Source organism: Schistocerca serialis, chromosome 1, assembly GCF_023864345.2.
Source record: "Schistocerca serialis cubense isolate TAMUIC-IGC-003099 chromosome 1, iqSchSeri2.2, whole genome shotgun sequence".
NCBI classification, from domain to species: Eukaryota; Metazoa; Arthropoda; class Insecta; order Orthoptera; family Acrididae; genus Schistocerca; species Schistocerca serialis.
Window position 1 is genome coordinate 521,930,508 of NC_064638.1, and position 20,574 is coordinate 521,951,081.

The following is a 20,574-nucleotide window of genomic DNA, read 5'->3' on the forward strand; positions in this document are numbered from 1 at the left end:
ACCTCGCTTGGTGTCTGATAATGGAAGTTCCCCTCAAACTTTCACATAAATCTTCTTATTGATGCCTAAGTTGTCTCTAAACACTATCTCCCCATCTCTCTATAGCCCCTTTTGTCCATCAGGTGCAACTGTAAGCATTTTCCAAATGTTTATATTAAAATATGGTTTAGCAAGTTAATTAGAGGTGTGTTTGCTCAGAATTTAGTGGACAACAAATTAAAAATAGTATGACTACTCAATTTATGCATGCCATATTTGAAATGATGTTATTTTATTTACTTATGCTGTGGTTTTATGCTGTGACAATCATAAAATGCCTCTTATTCTTTTTAAATATTTCTTTTTGTATTGAGTAGACATTAAATCATGATTCTGGAACCCTACCTCTTTCCTAATAGTTTTGATATGTTTGTTGCTAAAAGAACTAAATATTTATATTGCATGTGACCTGTTCATCTAGTGAGAGAATTCATTCGGTATTGTTGTTCTTGACTATTTGTTGTTGCTATTATTAGTGAATATACAGTTGTCCCAGTCATGAATATACCACCTATTACTGTCATATGACTGGGGTACTTCCTTGTTGCTCCAGGCAAATGCCGGGATGGTTCCTCTGAAAGGGCACGGCCGACTTCCTTCCCCATCCTTCCCTAATCCGATGAGACCGATGACCACGCTGTCTGGTCTCCTTCCCCAAACCAACCAACCACCCAACTTCCTTGTTGCACACCTGCATCATGTGGCTATTGAAACATGCAATTGCTAATTTATGCTCACCTTGATTGATTGTTTGTGACCAAACAAGTCATTAGATCAATTTCTTAGTGCGATCATTCTCATAAATAAATATTTCGTCTCCCCCATTAACTCTTTGATTCACAGTGATATGAAAAAAATATAATTTTAAAAATTTTCATTGAAGCAATCTATTTTATTACTGTAAGCTACGAATACAAGAAGACATTGGCAAAAAGTAAACAACCAATGGTTTTGAGAAGGTGATTTCACTCTGAAACCACTAGAACAAAGTTTCCAACCATCCACCATTTCGTGTGTTACATTTGAAAGCAAATTCAGTTTTTTCCTGGGCACAATCGTACACCTCAAAACTTCGATGAACTGATAATTCCTAACACAAATTACAGTTGTAAATAACAAGCAAAAGTGGGCCTAGAATTTAACAAATTTAGTATCAAAACTACATACTGCCCAAATGCTTTCATTTTAGAAGCCAATCATAAAAGCAGTAGTCAAAACGCAAATTTAATTGCAATAACATTAGACATATTTAATTTCACTATCAGTGGTATCCCCCTTTTAAAAAAATAATAATAAATAAATAAAACTGCAGGACACAATCACCTAGTATTCCATAGCGCAATCTCCACATTGTTTGTGGCTTTGAACACTATAAATGACTGCCACAACGTGCTACATTCATAGAAGTACTTCAGTGTACTCTGTCTCGCAACAGCATCAGTGGTTTCATGCTAAAGGCACTGGTTCTTAAATAAAAATAATAATAGTAATGACAATAATGAAATGCAGGTTTCAGGCAGAACCCATTGATACCCAAATGGTTAATTGCATTCATTCATGTGCTGCAAGAACATTGATAAGCACGACATTGAGTGCCCTGAAACCAATTTCATCATCATCAACTGTTACCTGAAATTATTTTGCTCAGAAAATCTTTTAACACCTTTAATAAACCAGATTTATAACCTCCAAAGAGCGTTTCAAAAATTTCAATATTCTCCGATGAAAGGAATGCACTGGCAAAGGGCAAAAACTGAAGCATAGTTAACACAACTAAAAGATAAACTTATAACTGGACCATAGTGAACATCTTAATTCTTACAATTACAAAAATCCGTCTTACACTATTGCAGTCAAATAACAAGTTGCCACAATACAAGATGTTTACAATTTCTACGTGGTTTCTGGAACCCTTTCTATAATAGAAAGTGGAATTTTTGTTCTTTTTGTTTTACCCAACTACCTACAAATGGAGACAAAAAAACTAGAATTCAGATGGATAATGTAGCACCTCATATACTTCCTACACAGTGGTATTATTTATTACTGAACAAGTTGTTTTAACAACAATGCTATTTTGCTCTTCTAACTGAAACAGAGCTAGGTATGTCAATATTCAACTGTTTTCTTTTTAAACTTTCCAGAGCCAAACTTGCCTCAAGTTGTGGAACTGCTTCATGTGCCACTTCAGACCATCTACAGATCATGCCAGTACCAGCCTCCAGCTACAAATGGTCAAGACATTTCCGCATAGCCTCCAGCTGTAGCATATGTATTTCTTCTTCTACTTGTATAAAAACTGGAGATGTTAGATGAAAGAGAAGTAGTATTTTGCAAAATAAAATCACTTAACGAGTTTTACAAATATCTTGCTTATGTTATTAATCTGTATGATTTTGTACATCATAATAGAAAATGTATTTTATGTACAAAACCAATTATCAGTATTAGGGATGTTCTATAACATTGGGAGACTTTATTTTTCTGGTGTTCATTGTTCAGAATTATCATTGTTCATATGATTATAATCTTTACATTTATTGCATGATGTGGAAAATATGGAGAGCATTTTTTGTTCAGAAGCTATTTAACTAAAAGAACAAGAGGAGCAAGTGCAGGAAAAGATTAGTGCAAATAACTGATTGTGAGATGTAACACGTATGTGACACAAAAGTGTCTCACAACACGTAACAGCCTTAAAAGTTAATCAACTTCATTTCATGGGTAAGATTAGAGAAAAGTAGTTAACCTAGTGTCCAAGAAATTATTAAGTTATGTGGCATTAATAACATCTGATGTGAAGCTCAAAATTTGATACCTTGAATGACCAAGCTTGTTTTATTTTTGAGATTAAGAGATGTTGTTTTTTATAGTGCACAAAGAGTATAGAACTAAATATAAGAAACCTTCATAGTTTTTCACATTTCATGTGATGGTAAACAAGATAATAATGTAATGTGAACTTCTATTAGTATATGGAGTTTAATGCAAAAGGATTGAAGATCAGGGACAAAATCTCTATCATCTAGGTGATAGAATGCATATTGGCCTTTCCGTTCTATGTTTGTATGGTGAAGGAGAAAGATGTTTATTTTTGTGTATGTGGTTTTAGATGAATTCCTCATTGGACCATAAAAATAGCTGTTCTCAATAATTTTATGTACAATTATGAAACTGTAGTCACATGTCTGATAAATCAGTATTAATGGCCAAATAAACAGAGGGGACAATAATATTAATTTTAGTTTATGTGCAAAGTATTATGATGTTTTGTTGTTATTGTAAGTTATATCAACAAAGCGTACAGTCACTGTCCAATATAATACTTTCATTAAATGTCTCCTCTGCTGTTATTGTACAGTGTTTTGTAGGCCTAAAAAGTACTGGCGGTGCTCTTACTTGATGTTTAAAACTGATGAGTTCTTCATGTGAAGATGATGTAAAACTTGTATTCTTGTTCATGTGTCTGCCATTTTACACATCCCCATGATGGTTCTCATATGTTCATGACAGTTTCTACTTTCAGTCAAAAAATCATAAAGTCAGTTTTAATAAATCTCCAAGACCAACATGAATTTTTGATGGTGTTGTGCACTACATGTATATTGTACATTTGCTGGGAGCATTAACAGATTTATATGTAATGTATGCAAACAAAGATATGTAAATTAACTCATTTGAACGGGCACAGGCAGAGTCTTCTTATTTATCAAAAATTATTCCACTGATGCTTCTAATAGAGCTGCTGCCACACAACTGATCATATGTAATGTTAAATAGTTCGTGAGGACAAATTGAAATTTGTGGCGTGGCAGAGAGATGGAGTTATGCAATTAAATTTGCTTTTTATTATGCTGATATACAACAAAATATGTCAAGTTTATATTTGTAAGGTTTTGTTTGTATGACTTTTCAGATTATTTAGTTATTAATATTCCTTTCAAATAGACAAACTAAAATACTGCATGGTCATACTTTTTTCTTCGTTTTGGATGGTGTATTTACAACAGAAATCCATCCAAATTTGGTGAAGATTTACAACGAGGTTGCACCTTCATTTCAGCAGCTAAGAAATGGGTTGCTATCTTCAAACACAATTGTGTTACTCTTGAAGGTGATTGTTATGACTTAGGAAAAAGCTGATGCCATAGATGTATCAGAGAAAACAGTGTAACAGATTCTACACCAAGAATTAACTATGAAAAAGCTTTATGTAGTAGAGGTGTTGCATTGTTGCAATCAGAGGAATGTATGGAAGTTCCATTCACTGCTCTTCCTTCCCCTTCAACTGTTTTGTCAGAAAAAGGAGCTTCTGGCTCCGAAAGCTTGTAAAAGTTAAACACTTTTGGGTGTGTGTGGGGTAGAACATGTGACAGTGCACATCTTGAAAAACAATAAATTTTTATACCAACAACTACTAAGAAAATGAATGTGCCAGGAATGAAATGTTTCAAATTATTTTTCTTTATCTGAATGCCAGTACTTAATTTATGTCACATGGAGATAAGTGACATGTAGCCAGACTATGTATAACACACTTTATAAAATTTTTTTAGCTTTTCTTGCAGTTTGTGAAAAACTATAATTTATGGTGTAATCACAATCACAAAGTTCCCATTTATTTACTGTGCATGAGACTTTCTGAATTTTTATAGAAGTTTTTTTTCTGTATGGCATATCTCTTTTTCAGAGACTCAGAAAGCCAGCCCCATCCAGTGACTGCGCTATTGAAGAATTTTTATGTTATTAGCCAAAACAGACTTCAAAATGTCATGTATGCAGTTATTTTCCTATCATTTTCATGTCATCAAGTTTATCTTGAAACATAGTTGTATGGTGAGGATGTAGTGTGTGCTGGTCCACACAAATTGTTGATAGAACTTTGCAGACTGTTTATTAGGAACATACCTCTGTTTTGTGTAGATCACTGACACATTGGTTTATTTTATTACATTTCAGTATGTAAAATCTTATTTGAAAGAAAGGTAATTGTGTCTTTTCAGTTGAGTATTTCTGCATAATTCCTCATCCTCTTCATCAATTGACTTTCCCAAACACCTGATGGAGATGGTGAATATTTCATTGAAAACGTGTACAAAAATCTAACAAGAAATCTGCAATCTGAAAGCTCTCCATTAACATAGCTGAGAAATACAAAAATCCAGACAGCCAAATGTCATGTTGTCTAGTCTGGTAACTAAACCAAGTGGGTAGGTGCAATTGTTAAGGCATTGGACTTGCAGTCATGATGAGTGAGGTTGGTACTTCTGACATAGATATGGCTGATTTCTTTCCCCACAGTTGGTCATAAAAGTAAACACACACACACACATTCACTGAAGCAAGCACACCTTGTGCATACATGACTGCTATCTCTGGCCAGAATCTGCTAAATCTGTTTCTAGCTAGAGTGACAGGAGATAGCAGTCAAGTGTGTCTGAGGTATGCTTGCCTGTGTGAATGTGTGTGTTTTATTTTCTGAAGAAGGTTCTGGCTGAAAATTCACTGTCAATTTTTATCTTGACATACAGTTTCATGTTTAAAAAAGATGGTACTACTGATTGTTAATGTGTCCACCTGAAATTTGAGGTTGTTTTTGTCTACTTCAGTTATATTTTTCGCATTCTTGTGCATAGAAATCTTACCTAAACACAAGAAATGTGTCACGTTAATCGTACACCATGCTAATCATAAATCCTGCAATAAAACACAGTAAAATAATTTGTTGTTTCCATTGTGAATCTAAACAGAGGCTATTCAGTAATAATTTAGTACATAAGCAATGCCAGATGAACTGATGTGTTGTTTACAAATTCACAAAAGATTTATTATTTTATGTTGTTTATGACTCGTATACCTGTTACATCTGGAAATGATACAGTGTTTAGTTATTCTCTGAATCTAATGATACTCAAGTCCAGGATTAAAAGTAGTGCAGCATCACATAAACATTTGGCTGTATTAGAAATTTTCCTATTTACAGCACACTGTTAAGCTGTAGGAAGTTATGTATGGACAGTGGCTTTTAGAAAACTTCAAGAAGTAAACTATGTAGATTAAGCATTTTATATCAAGCCTTAGCAGGCTATCATAAATGCAATATCTGAACAGCTGATTTCAGTGCATGTTTTAGATTCAGTGGTGGGCATTTCATAACCCAGCAGAGCAGAGATAATATCAAATTCCGTGTGGACAAAAGGAAGTGCATGTACTTTCAGTTCATTACATCACTACTAGTTATGTGGGCCTACAAAAAGTATTTTTTGTATCAACAATCAACAAATTCCTAATTAATGCATTGTTTTTCACACAAAGTTCAGGACCTGTTGTGACAAAAATTGAATATGTGTAAATGGTACATATTTATAAAGAGAGGGCGATTTTATTTTGAGTTGTGAATAAGTTGTTCATTTTTGTCCTCATCTGGTTACCCACAACCTTTAACTTGATTACAATATACTTTTTAGATTGTATTAAATATTAAACCAAGTTTTTCAGAAGGCATGAACGCATACCAACTAATAAAGTATTAGTTATTCTGATGTAATACTAAAAACTTAAGCATTGTTGCATGAAAGGATTACAATGACTTTAAGAAATTAGGATTTGTGGAAGCATCATTTAAATAAACAGACTTTTCCGTAGTTTCTAAGATGCAGTAAAATCCTTAAACACAAATGTACACAAAGCTTTGTAACAGAGTATTTTCTCCCCCTATTACGTGTTTGAAACAGGCAGTTGTGTTGTCAGCGCAATGAGGTCCCAATGTTGTCACATGACTACCACATGAAATAAGTGCCTCATAATTATCCAGCTAGTGTGTTCCAAAAAAAAGAAAGAAAGAAAATAGTGTACGGGAAGTTCTGGTTGAGAATTATGAATTATTTAGGATTAAAGGGGATGACTCACCAAAAGGCAGAAGCACTCTATCATCGATAGATACACAAACTACAGGTACAGAGCTTGTCTAGCTTTCAGAACGTACTTCCTTTTTCAAGCTTTTAGGAAAAACATGCACACAAACACACACAAGCATGTTCTCTCACATTCATGTGCCTGTCTCCCTATGCTGTGTTCATTTGACTACCAGCTCTTTCCTGGCGCACAGTGGGTGTATTGGGGTGAGGTAGGGGTGTGGAGTGGGATGGGTTGAGAGGGGTGAGGGATGGAGAGAGGTGGGAGGCAGGGAGTGGATTGGGGGGAAGCACCTAGCAGTTTGTAGGAGAGTGGGGAGCTTTCTGTGGACTAGCTAGGGGAACAGGTCGAGGTTGGGCCAGACGGCTGGGCAAGCAATTTCATAGAGTAGGTAGTGAGATAACAGCACACAACTAGCTGATGTGGGGATACAAATTGGGTCAGGATAAGGGGCAGGGGATTGTACACACACACACACACACACACACACACACACACACACACACACACACACACACACACACACTCTATTGAGTTTGGGGGGGGGGGGGGGGCACCAATTTACCTTAGGTTTAGGCCAGGAAGGTTATGGGAGCAAAGGATGTGCTCTTGGGATAGCTGCCATCTGCACAGCTCAGAAAAGCTGGTGGTGTTGGGAAGGATCCAGATGGCATGGGGTTGTCAAGCAGTCATTGAAATCTCTCATGTTGTGCTCTGCTGCATGCAGGCAAAGGTTCTACCACTGTTGTGATGAACCGGAGTGACTACCTGGCAGAGGGCCTCCACTAGTTGTCTGACACCTCCACCTACAAGCTCTGCCAACATGACCCTATTCCAGAAGTCCAACACAACCTCCAATCCTTCCTGAATTCCTTAGACCCAACTAGAGGAAACATTCTTAGCTTCCAAAAACCTCAAACCCCTGGCCTGGTTCAGGTTTATTGATGACATCTGTATAATTTGGTCCCAGGGCCAGCACACCTTATCCTCATTCCTCCACAATAATCTCAACATCTTCTGTCCCATTCACTTCGCCTGGTCCTCCTCTACCCACCACGCTACCTTCCTAAATGTTGATCTCCTCCTCTTAGATGGCTCCATCCACACCTCAGTCTACATCAAACCCACCAATCACCAACAGTACCTGCACTTTGACAGCTGCCACTCCTTTCACACCAAAAAATCCCTCCCATACTGCCTGTCCACTTGTGGCAGACACATCTATAGTGATGAGAACTCCCTCGCCCAATACGCTGAAGGCCTCACAAAGGCCTTTGCAGACAGGAAATGCCCCCAGACCTGATTGACAAACAGATCTCCTGTGCCATATACCCACACACACCTGATCCTCACATCCATCCCAAGAACTAACAACAAAGAAACACTCCCCCCCCCCCCTACCGAGCGAGGTGGCACAGTGGTTAGCACACTGGACTCGCATTCAGGAGGACGACGGTTCCATCCTGTGTCCGGCAGTCCTGATTTAGGTTTTCTGTGATTTCCCTAAATCGCTCCAGCCAAATGGCGGGATGGTTCCTTTGAAAGGGTATGACCGACTTCCTTCCCCATCCTTCCCTAATCCGATGAGACTGATGACCTTGCTGTCTGCTCTCCTTCCCCAAAAACAACCCAATAACCCCCAACACCCCCTCTCCTTGTCACCCAGTACCACTTCGAACTGGAACAATTGAACCACGAAACTTCCTGGCAGATCCAAACTGTGTGCCAGACCGAGACTCAAACTCGGGACCTTTGCCTTTCACGTGCAAGTGCTCTACCATCTGAGCTACCCAAGCACGACTCACACCCGTCCTCATAGCTTTACTTCTGCCAGCTGTGAGGACGGGGCGTGAGTTGTGCTTGGGTAGCTCAGATGGTAGAGCACTTACCCCGCAAAAGGCAAAGGTCCCGATTTCGAGTCTCAGTCTGGCACACAGTTTTGATCTGCCAGGAAGTTTCATACCAGGGCACATTCTGCTACAGAGTGAAAATCTCATTATGGCAACTGAACCATGTCCTCCATCAGGGCTTTGATTTTCTATCAACGTGCCCTGAAGTGAGGGACATAATATCCAAGATACTTCCAACCCCTCCCAAAATGGTGTTCTGCTGCCCACCCAACCTGCACAACATCCTAGTCCATCCCTATGCCACATCTTTCCCCAGTCCCCTGCCACAGTGATGATATCCCAGAGGAAGCCCAGATGCAAGACCTGCCCACTCCACCCACCCAGCACTACCTACTCCAGTCCCATCACATGCTTATCCTACCCCATCACAGTCTGGACCACCTGTGAAAGCAGCCATGTTATATATCAGCTCTGCTACAACCACTGCACAGCATTTTACAGTGGTATGACAACCAGCCACCTATCCACTAGAATGAATGGCCACTGCCAAACTGTTGCACCACATGCAGCATAGCACAACATGCAGGATTTCAATGGCTGCTTCACAGCCCATGCCATCTGGATCCTCCCCACCACTACCAGCTTTTGTGAGCCGCACTGCCCCATTATCCTGACCCAATTTGTGTCCCCACATCAGCTAGTTGTGTGCTGTTATCTCATGCCTTAGTCTGTGAAATCTCGAACCTGGCTGTCTGCCATCTCTACCTGCACCCCTGGCTGGTGCACAGACAGCTCCCCACTCTCCTACAAGCTGCTAGATGTTTCCTCCCAATCCCCTTCCTGCCTCCCAACTCTCTCCATCCCTGACCCACTCCATGCCCCCACCTCACCCCTGAACACTGACCATGGGTCAGGAAAGAGCTGGCAGTCGACTGAGCACAATGTAGGGAGACAGGCATGTGCATGTGAGTGAGTGTGCATGTATGTTTCCTACAAGCTTGAAAAAGAAATTACATTCTGAAAGCTAGCCAAGCTCTGTACCTTTTGTTTTTGTACTTATCGCTGATGAAACACTTCTGCTTTTCAGTGAGTTGTCTCCTTTATTCCTAAATAATTTGTTATACAAAAATAGAGCAGTCAAATAGTATTTCTTACTGTCATTCTAATTTTATCCTGTATAAACTTTTTTCTGTTGTATTTTAGGTACTGTATAAGTTCATTCTGAATGAAAATGAAAACAGATATGTGACTTTATAAATTCTTCATTTATCTTTAAATTTTTTACCTTTCCTGCATCACACATTGTAAAGGTGTTTAATAGACAGCTGAAGAATAAATGAGTGACTTATTATCTTCCATTCTTCTGTACTCTTGGCTTTTTGTGAAAATTATTTTAGTGCTTTCACGGATATTTTGTTCATTCACTTGAGTAATTGAATGTATTCATCTGTACTTTTATAAAAATACATTCAACTTACTCATGATTCTATTATCACTGCTTTCATATAGAAAGTGTACATGTTTTACAGTTTTCTGATATTTTTACTCTGAGAATCCAGAAGAATAAAACTGAATGTTATATTTATGTTAGCTTTGTTCCAGTAGTCACGGCTGACTAAGCGCAATTTACACAACTGCCTTGTCTTGTATTCCACCTGTCTTGTGTCGTGTTCCCAGATGCATCCTTTTATTGTTTTTGTGTGTGTGTGTGTGTGTGTGTGTGTGTGAGAGAGAGAGAGAGAGAGAGAGAGAGAGAGAGAGAGAGAGAGTACAAATGTGTGTGCCAGTACAACACAGCTAAGATATCCATGTGATGTTGATCTTCGTCCAGTGTTCTCATATTTGGCACATAATTGGATCATCAATTTTTGTGATAGCCTTCTTATACATTTTTTTGAGGATGTTGTACATAATGTTAAACAGTGAGAGTAATGAACCTGTGTTCCTATCATAAAATGTAATATTTGAAATTTTTATAGAAAATAATTCCTTGATAATCATATTTGTACTTAAAATAGGTACCAAATTACTTTTTAATGTTACATCCAAAATCTCTCACGTATAACTCAGTATATCTATTCTTAGAATTAAAAGATGATGATTTCAGTGTGTTGTGTGTGGACCAACAAAACAATCTGAGAGTACTTCCTGCTAGTAAACAATTTTTGTGGGTTATAAGAATGCTGGTCCAGTTACAGCACTGGAAGAAAGTGATAGCTGCTATGTGATACTTATCATTAGTGTAAAAAATAGCTTTCCCCCTAATTTAAGAGTACAAATAACGATTTAGGTAAACAATGAATGGCTTTTCAGAAAAATTTGAAACATTCTGTTGAACTGTTAGAAGAGTTAAGTTCCAAAATAATGTGAACTTGAAGTATATTGCCAGTTAAAAGTATGGTTTGCATTCAGGTGTGTATGATGCCCTTGTGAAAGTTGCAAATAAAGCTTTTACAACTAGAATTTATGTTTTTAATCTTCTTGTAAGTACATAATTATTTTCAAAACGAATTTTACCTACTCTATGGGAAGTGTAAATTGTATGTGCCAAATTAAAACTCCAACAGTGCGTCACCAACTGTGCCATCTGAGCAAATCACAAACGTCTCAAAACTTGAACTTGCCACATGCTTCCCCTCTTTCCTTTCAATTTCTGTGCAAGGACCTACCTATTATGAGTAGGAAGAGGAGCAAAGATTTCAACGGCATAGGGGGAGCAGTGAATCTTTTCGTTGCCCCCCTCCCCGTACAACATCCGCCAAGTAATTTTTCTCTCCTCGGTGAACATGGAAGGAACCTATTGTTCCAAAAGCTAGGAATGTTATGATCTATTATTGTGTGCTTCTGTCCATAATATTGAGAGTTTCACTTCTAAAAGTTGAATTGTAACCAGTCTCAGTCTCTTTGTGATTTTAACAACTTTCAGGATTGAATGTTTCCTTTTATGCAATAATAAACACTACAAGTTATTTTAATAGATTATTTACATTACAAGTAAGTGAAGTCTTTCAACAAGGAAGCAGATGTGAACTAGGATACTGCAGATCAAAATGTTACCCCAATACTGCAGTTTTTCTGCGATAGCGAGAACCCTAGCTTAGATGCTACATTGTGTAGATTCTGTATACATCTTTTTTATGCAGTTTGTAAGAGTTACCATTTATTTATGCCTCTGTAATTGAAAGATGGACTTCTGCCTCCTTCTGAACTGAACTTCATTGCTTGCACTGTATATATTGTAACTGGGCAACCTCCATTTTGTATTTTATAATCAAAATAATTGGACAAATGGGCAGGATTTGGAGTGGGATGGATGATAATCAGAAGGGAGGTGGCAAAATTAAAGGAAACTTGGTCTTCTTCTTCTTCGCGGATGGATCACATAGGACCACAGCGTAATCAACATTTGTCGGCCTTCCTTTTCGCCCAGTATTCCTTCATAAGCAACGAATGGGCTAGCTTTCATTGTATAGACCACGTATGTCGGTTAGTTTTTCTCTCTTCTTCCTCAAAACCCCGTGTGTTTGTGATCTTTCTGATTTCACTTCTGTCATGTAGATTTGGAGACCCTAGTTCTCTCAGGTTTTTTTCTGTCTGTTTGTACCAGTTCGGTCTTGTAGTTTTGTTCTTTATAAATGTATGATTTTGTGTGTTAAAGTGTTTGAGTCCATTCTTTCTAAATACCCAATGAATTGGATTCTTCTCACACACATTGTGTCTGTTATTTTGGAGATATTTTTATATATTTCTTCATTGGGTTTTGGATCATGCACACCATCTTTAGTTCTTGGTCCTGGGATTTTCCTTATTATTTTACGTTCTTTCACTTCTAATTCCCCTTTTAGTGTTCTGTGTTGAAGGTTTAGTGTCTCAGATGCGTAGAAAGCTTTGGGTTTAATTACTGTTGTGTAATGTCGTATTTTGCAGTTCCATGAGAGACTCTTTCTGTTGTAAACATTTTTTGTTAACTGAAACACCATCTCCATTTTCTGGGCTCTTGATCTGACAGATTCTTTTCATTACAATTTTCTGCAATCCATTCACCTAAATATTTCAATTCTTTTACTCGAGAGATGTAGTTATTACCAATTTTGAGATCAGAAGGTGCATCTTTGATGTCAGTCATAAATTTTGTTTTATCAAATTAAATTTGTAATCCTATTTTTGCTGCCTGCTCTTGTAATAATTCTAGCTTTTTCTCTGCATCGGTAATGTCTTGTGCAATCAGTGCCATGTCATCAGCAAATGCTAAACAGTTTCATTCTATGCCCTTACGTTTTGGTCCCAGTCTGTGTGCTGGTGCACCTGCTTTTCTCGATTCTCCAACAACTTTTTCAAGAGCACAATTGAAGAGCACTGGGGACAATACATCCCCTTCTCATACTCCTGTGTCTATTTCGAATTCTGCGCTCAATTCTCCCATAAATTTTACTTTGGATTTGATCTCCGTGAGTGTTTCTTTTATGATGTTTGTTGTCTTTTGATCTAGTCCAAATTCTGCTAATACTTCAAAAAGGGATTCTCGGTCTATACTGTCATTTTAAAGTCGACAAACATGATGACATAACTTTTGTTTGAAGTACTATGCAAATATTTCATTGAGTTTTTCAAGTTAAGGATTTGTTCTATGCATGATCGACCTTTTCTGAATCCACCTTGGTATTCGCCTAGTTTTGAATCCAGCTGAGGTTCTGCTCGGTTCAGTAGAGATTCTACGATAGTTGTTGGGGTCTGTTTTACTCCCATTTTTGTACAGAGGATGTATGATTGCTGTCTTCCAATCTGTGGGGATTTTTTTCAGTTTTCCAGATATCATGTATAATTTCTTTGCAATAAGATTTTCTCCTGCATTTTTCCATAGTTCTGCAATGATTTGATCTTCTCCTGATGCTTTGTTATTTTTCAGTGACTGAATTATCTCTTTAATCTCCTGTAAACTTGGTGGCTGTGAGTCTGGGTTTAGTTGTGTGTGACTGAACTCAAATTTTTGTGCAGGCTTTTCACAATTCAGTAATTTAGATAAGTATTTTGCAAGAATTTCACAGTTTTCGGTGTTGTTACGGACAATTTCCCCATGTTCATTTTTGAATTGGAGTGATGGAGGAGAGTACTTTGTTAATTTTTGTTTGAATACTCTGTAGAAATTTCGAGAATTGTCTTTCTTGAAATCATTTTCTATGTCTTGCAATTTTTTGTCTTCGTGTTGTTTACAGCCTGTTCATATTGCTTTTGTGACTGTTTCCCTGGTATCTTTGAGATCTTCCAGGGTCTTTTGACTTTTGTTGCACAACCAATTTTGCCACACCTTTTGTCTGAGATTTAGCAGTTGGTCACACTCATCTGTCCACCATGGGTATTTACCTGTTCTTGTTTATGGTGCTGCAGTTTCAGCTGCTTTTAAAAGTCCTACTTGCAGTTGTTACAATTTTGTGGTTTTAAATTTTGTGTTTCTTTTGTAAATTGTTCATTACCATTTATCTTTTGTACATCATATTTATGGTGTGGAGATTTCTTAGTGAATTTTCTTTTTTCTAGAATGACATCTAGGGAGAATTTTGTTGGGTAATGGTTGGAATCTAGGTCTAGTCCATTAAGGACTTTAAGTTTCATGATTTCTACTGTATTTACATGGGAGATCACTACATGATCCAACTGATATTCACCTAGTAATGGATCAGGTGAGATCCAAGTTTTCGTTTTCGAGGCTCTTTTCTTGAAAAATGTTGATTTGAAAAAATAGCTCGTGGCTTTTGCAGATTTCAATGAATCGCATGCCATTCCAGTTGGCCTCTGTATGCCCTGACCATTTACCTACTCAATATCGATATTTCTTTTCTTTACCAATTTGTGCATTGAAATGGCCCATAAGGACTTTGACATGGTTATTTGGGATTTTTTGGAGAATATTATCTAATTGGTTCCAGAATTATTCTACTTCTTCTACTTTGTTTTTGTTAGTGATGTTAGTTGGTGCACGTCCGTTGATTAGGGTGTATATTTTATTAGCTGATTTTATTGTGATCGTGGAGAGCCGACCCGAGTAAGATTTGAAAGTTGTGACTAAATCAAGTATTGATGTACCTACTATAAATCCAGTTCCAAATTGTGGACAATTTGCCATGGCTTGTTTTCCAGGTTTTCCTTTGTATATCCTGTATCCTTCTGAATCAAAAGGATTTTCATCTGTATATTGTGATTCCTGAAATGCAGTAATTTTGATTTTACATTCTCTGGATTTGTCCAGGATGATTTTTAGTTTTCCCATTTTTAAGAGAGAATTTACATTAAATGTCATTAGCCAAATTGTTGATTTTGGTTTGATTTTGTTATTATGAGGTTTTGAGGTACTCCGATTTACCTCCATGCACACTTCTGTGTTCTCCCCAGAATCCGAATAGACCACTTGTGCTTTTACAACTGTGAGATTTGACCCACTGGGGTAATTTGTCTTTGAAGGTGCTGTATCCATGTTGATTTATTTGGACTGGGTTTTTCAGTCTGGTTAAGCTCAGAGTTCCACTTCTGAGTTTTATAGATCAGCTGCCACTAACATGTGAAACAGACGCTGTAGGGTTACCGCCACTAACCTGTGGAACCGTCATGCCCTTTTACTTGGTCTATATACTTGGTACACAGAATAAAGAAAGGACTCACCCTGGGGGTTGAGGTAAAGGTTGACAGCCAGTCTATGTGTTTAGTCAAAAATTAAAAAGGAATAGGGAATGGGAAAGATGACAGATCATGCTCAAGTGGCTGGTGCTCAGCCCTGGCAAACAGAGACAAAGGCAGATGACACAAGGCCATCTGTTCTGTATGAAAAGTCAATCAGAAAAGTGTCTGCTCTGTATGACAGCTACCACAGAAGAGAGCATGCAGTGCAGTTGCACTCTGTCTTGCACGGCGATCCAGTGACCACATGCATCTTGTCTCTCATATTTCCTATTGGCTAAACAATAGTGTGGATTCACCAGTTTATTCCACAGAGGGCTGAAAGTGTCCCTTGTCAGTGGCTTTCACTCGAATCAAATGCTTTTATTCTGAAGGATAGGTGGCAAGTTTCACATACAGGCTCTGACGGCAGTATAATGGGAGAATACTTGAAAGACTCAATGAAAAACTAAGTCTGAAATAAAATTGTGCACAAAATCCTAAACATTCACACACTGGCCAGCCAGCCTGTACATCCTCCTCTTTCCATAAGGAGTGGTGGCTTACAGTGTTTAAAAAGGATGCCAGGTGCTTCCCCAGAAAAATGGGTTGGCCAATAAGGTCTTATAGACGATGGGAGGGCTGTGTTACAATTGGTGTTTGCAGCATTGTCATGGAGAGGGAATTACATGTAATTAAATTTATAATGTTACAGTTCTTAGACCGAAAATGCATGTGAGACCGTACACTAACTTTGGGCAATAAATGACAGCATCATAAAATATAAAGAAAAATGTCAAGCACATCAGGTACAAGAACTCCCTGCACATCATTAAATTTCGATTTAAGCTAGTTCTCAATACATGGAAAACATCCACTCATTTGATCAGATATCAAAAAAACACAAAAACAAAAGTCATCAATGTGTATCATCTCACTATGGCACACAATGTTTATTTGTTATACATGAGGGAACATATCTGCAGCAAATTGTTAATGCCTATCACATGAAAACTACTATGCTCGTTCCACACCAACCATTTTATGTAAGAACACACTACCTGAAACTTCCTGGCAGATTAAAACTGTGTGCCCGACCGAGACTCGAACTCGGGGCCTTTCTTTCTTTCAGGAGTGCTAGTTCTGCAGGGTTCGCAGGAGAGCTTCTGTAAAGTTAGGAAGGTAGGATATCCTTCTTTCAGGAGTGCTAGTTCTGCAGGGTTCACAAGAGAGCTGCTGTAAAGTTAGGAAGGTAGGATATCCTTCTTTCAGGAGTGCTAGTTCTGCAAGGTTCGCAGGAGAGCTTCTGTAAAGTTAGGAAGGTAGGAGACGAGATACTGGCAGAAGTAAAGCTGTGAGTACCGGGCGTGAGTCGTGCTTCGGTAGCTCAGATGGTAGAGCACTTTCCCGCGAAAGGCAAAGGTCCCGAGTTCGTGTCTCGGTCGCGCACACAGTTTTAATCTGCCAGGAAGTTTCATATCAGCGCACACTCCGCTGCAGAGTGAAAATCTCATTCTGGAAACATCCCCCAGGCTGTGGCTAAGCCATGTATCCGCAGTATCCTTTCTTTCAGGAGTGCTAGTTCTGCAAGGTTCGCAGGAGAGCTTCTGTAAAGTTAGGAAGGTAGGAGACGAGATACTGGCAGAAGTAAAGCTGTGAGTACCGGGCGTGAGTCGTGCTTCGGTAGCTCAGATGGTAGAGCACTTGCCCGCGAAAGGCAAAGGTCCGAGTTCGAGTCTCGGTCGGGCACACAGTTTTAATCTGCCAGGAAGTTTCATATCAGTGCACACTCCGCTGCAGAGTGAAAATCTCACTCTGGGACACACTACCTCATCAGGAAAAACTGATGTACATAATCCTCACATCATCTACCGCACATTTACATGGAGCAGGACAACATAAAAATATAAAAACTGATTCATCATGAAAGAAAAAATATTACTGTAAGAAGAGTACGCATCCCTCATCTCACACGTGCCATTCACATAGAATTAAAAATAAAAAAAACTTAAAACTCATTACAGATGTCTCATCAAGACAGAACATCTTAACACAAAGGAAAATATTAAAAAGAACATATGGAAACCACTTGCTACAGTAGAATAACTATCAATTAATATGTAGACAAAAACACTGAATACTCCACACTGAGAACAGTGACACTGCCTTAGTATGCCTCCTATATTTATCAGCAACACACAAAAGAAGGAAAGAAAGGATTTAACATCTGATCCACAAAATAACACTCGGCTCTCAAATGTATTGTGATTAGTGTGGTGATAAACATCTTAGTTTCTTTAATTAACCTTTATTTGAAGATGTAATTAGACATAACAGATAAAGGTATCAAAATATGTATGAGGGAAACCTAGTAATGCAAATTCAATACCACAAACCTTACATAAAATTCTAACACCATATGAAGGAAAAAGAACACATCGCATTGTGCATAAAAACAGTCTATTACGTGTATACAGGGAGAAGGGTGAGGGTGACATATATGTTGATTTTCCAAAGTCTTTATTAGCATTTTCAGCAATATGATATGTTCGGTATGCTATGATATCACGATCAACAAAGCTTTCCAGTCCGGATACATTGGGTACGCCTGTTCCACCACGTACAACAGCGACTGTTAGCCATCCATTTCCGTGGGTAAACGAATCATTGATGTCGATGCTGAAGTTCAGTCTGCATCCACAAAAGACTGAAGGTCCGTCCAGTAGAGCGTGTGCAGCGACAGATTTTATGGTATTCTTTTTCTTGTCAGCGGCAGATGTGGTCATTTCAACGTCTTCAATTGTTTTATATATAGTCTGTCTTGCACGACGACGGCGACTGTATGTTCTGTATGGCATCTTGGCAGCGTTCAATGCAGTTGCCTGTGCAGCAGCAGCAGCGCGAATGATCCGCTCCGCGGTCAGCGCTCGCTTTTATGGCCGCGCAGTGGCACGGCGAGAGATAAGGGACTTAGAATATTTCACAGTGCCAGCAGAGAGTTATCCCGTACGCGGGCACTAGTAGTTCTAGGTGCCCGCGTACGCTGTTTGTCAGTCTTAGGCGGCTGGCGCGCTGCCAAGATGGCCTTCAACCGCCTTATCGGCGGGGTCAAAGGTCAAGCGCTCTGAGAGATGACGTAACATGCTGTTGCATACTCTATGGCCAACAGATCCTAGATGTACGCTTACAGGTTCTCAGCTACGCTACAGCGTCTTTATTAGCATTTTCAGCAATATGATATGTTCGGTATGCTATGATATCACGATCAACAAAGCTTTCCAGTCCGGATACATTGGGTACGCCTGTTCCACCACGTACAACAGCGACTGTTAGCCATCCATTTCCGTGGGTAAACGAATCATTGATGTCGATGCTGAAGTTCAGTCTGCATCCACAAAAGACTGAAGGTCCGTCCAGTAGAGCGTGTGCAGCGACAGATTTTATGGTATTCTTTTTCTTGTCGGCGGCAGATGTGGTCATTTCAACGTCTTCAATTGTTTTATATATAGTCTGTCTTGCACGACGACGGCGACTGTATGTTCTGTATGGCATCTTGGCAGCGTTCAATGCAGTTGCCTGTGCAGCAGCAGCAGCGCGAATGATCCGCTCCGCGGTCAGCGCTCGCTTTTATGGCCGCGCAGTGGCACGGCGAGAGATAAGGGACTTAGAATATTTCACAGTGCCAGCAGAGAGTTATCCCGTACGCGGGCACTAGTAGTTCTAGGTGCCCGCGTACGCTGTTTGTCAGTCTTAGGCGGCTGGCGCGCTGCCAAGATGGCCTTCAACCGCCTTATCGGCGGGGTCAAAGGTCAAGCGCTCTGAGAGATGACGTAACATGCTGTTGCATACTCTATGGCCAACAGATCCTAGATGTACGCTTACAGGTTCTCAGCTACGCTACAGCGTCTTTATTAGCATTTTCAGCAATATGATATGTTCGGTATGCTATGATATCACGATCAACAAAGCTTTCCAGTCCGGATACATTGGGTACGCCTGTTCCACCACGTACAACAGCGACTGTTAGCCATCCATTTCCGTGGGTAAACGAATCATTGATGTCGATGCTGAAGTTCAGTCTGCATCCACAAAAGACTGAAGGTCCGTCCAGTAGAGCGTGTGCAGCGACAGATTTTATGGTATTCTTTTTCTTGTCGGCGGCAGATGTGGTCATTTCAACGTCTTCAATTGTTTTATATATAGTCTGTCTTGCACGACGACGGCGACTGTATGTTCTGTATGGCATCTTGGCAGCGTTCAATGCAGTTGCCTGTGCAGCAGCAGCAGCGCGAATGATCCGCTCCGCGGTCAGCGCTCGCTTTTATGGCCGCGCAGTGGCGCGGCGAGAGATAAGGGACTTAGAATATTTCACAGTGCCAGCAGAGCGTTATCCCGTACGCGGGCACTAGTAGTTCTAGGTGCCCGCGTACGCTGTTTGTCAGTCTTAGGCGGCTGGCGCGCTGCCAAGATGGCCTTCAACCGCCTTATCGGCGGGGTCAAAGGTCAAGCGCTCTGAGAGATGACGTAACATGCTGTTGCATACTCTATGGCCAACAGATCCTAGATGTACGCTTACAGGTTCTCAGCTACGCTACAGAATTCAGGGCTACGCTACAATTCAATTTATTTGTGAAAATACAATGTACAATCTCCTACAAATTTAACATATTCACAAGTACCTTTACCTTTAATCCATATAAAAACAGTTTCATTAACAGATATCTTACGTCTATTACGTGTATACAGGGAGAAGGGTGAGGGTGACATATATGTTGATTTTCCAAAGTCCTGTGTAAATGAGGCTATCTCACAAACGAACTCTAAGTTAGCAAAGTTGTGTAAGCATTTTAAAAATACTTGTGTTGTAGATGTAAGCAGTTTTGGACGAGAATTATTTACAAGACACGGTATGCACCTGAACAGATCAGGAAAAAAAGTATTAGGTACCCTCATAAAAACAAAAATATTGGAAGAAGTCCACAAATGTACCCCAAAGTTGGAACCAATCGCACTTGAATGGCTCCAACCATCAAGTCAGACTCGGTTTCAAACTCAAATGTTTCAGGAAATTGTTAGTAATGAACGTACTGTGTCTGTAGCTACCGATAATTTTTTAGGCAAA

At 39.2% G+C, this 20,574-nt stretch overlaps 1 protein-coding gene across 3 annotated transcripts in view; it reads left to right on the forward strand.

The window, feature by feature from the left end:
• LOC126474411 (uncharacterized) overlaps positions 1-11,267 on the forward strand; it is a 301,608-nt gene extending 290,341 nt beyond the window's left edge. For 2 of the 3 annotated variants that reach the window (XM_050101883.1, XM_050101892.1), the window contains exon 9: positions 2,184-11,267. In XM_050101883.1, the coding sequence (XP_049957840.1) occupies positions 2,184-2,293 (110 nt within the window). In that variant the 3' untranslated portion in view covers positions 2,294-11,267. The remainder of the gene's footprint in view (positions 1-2,183) is intronic. The other variant, XR_007586584.1, reaches the window with a different exon arrangement.
• The last annotated feature ends 9,307 nt before the right edge of the window (positions 11,268-20,574 follow it).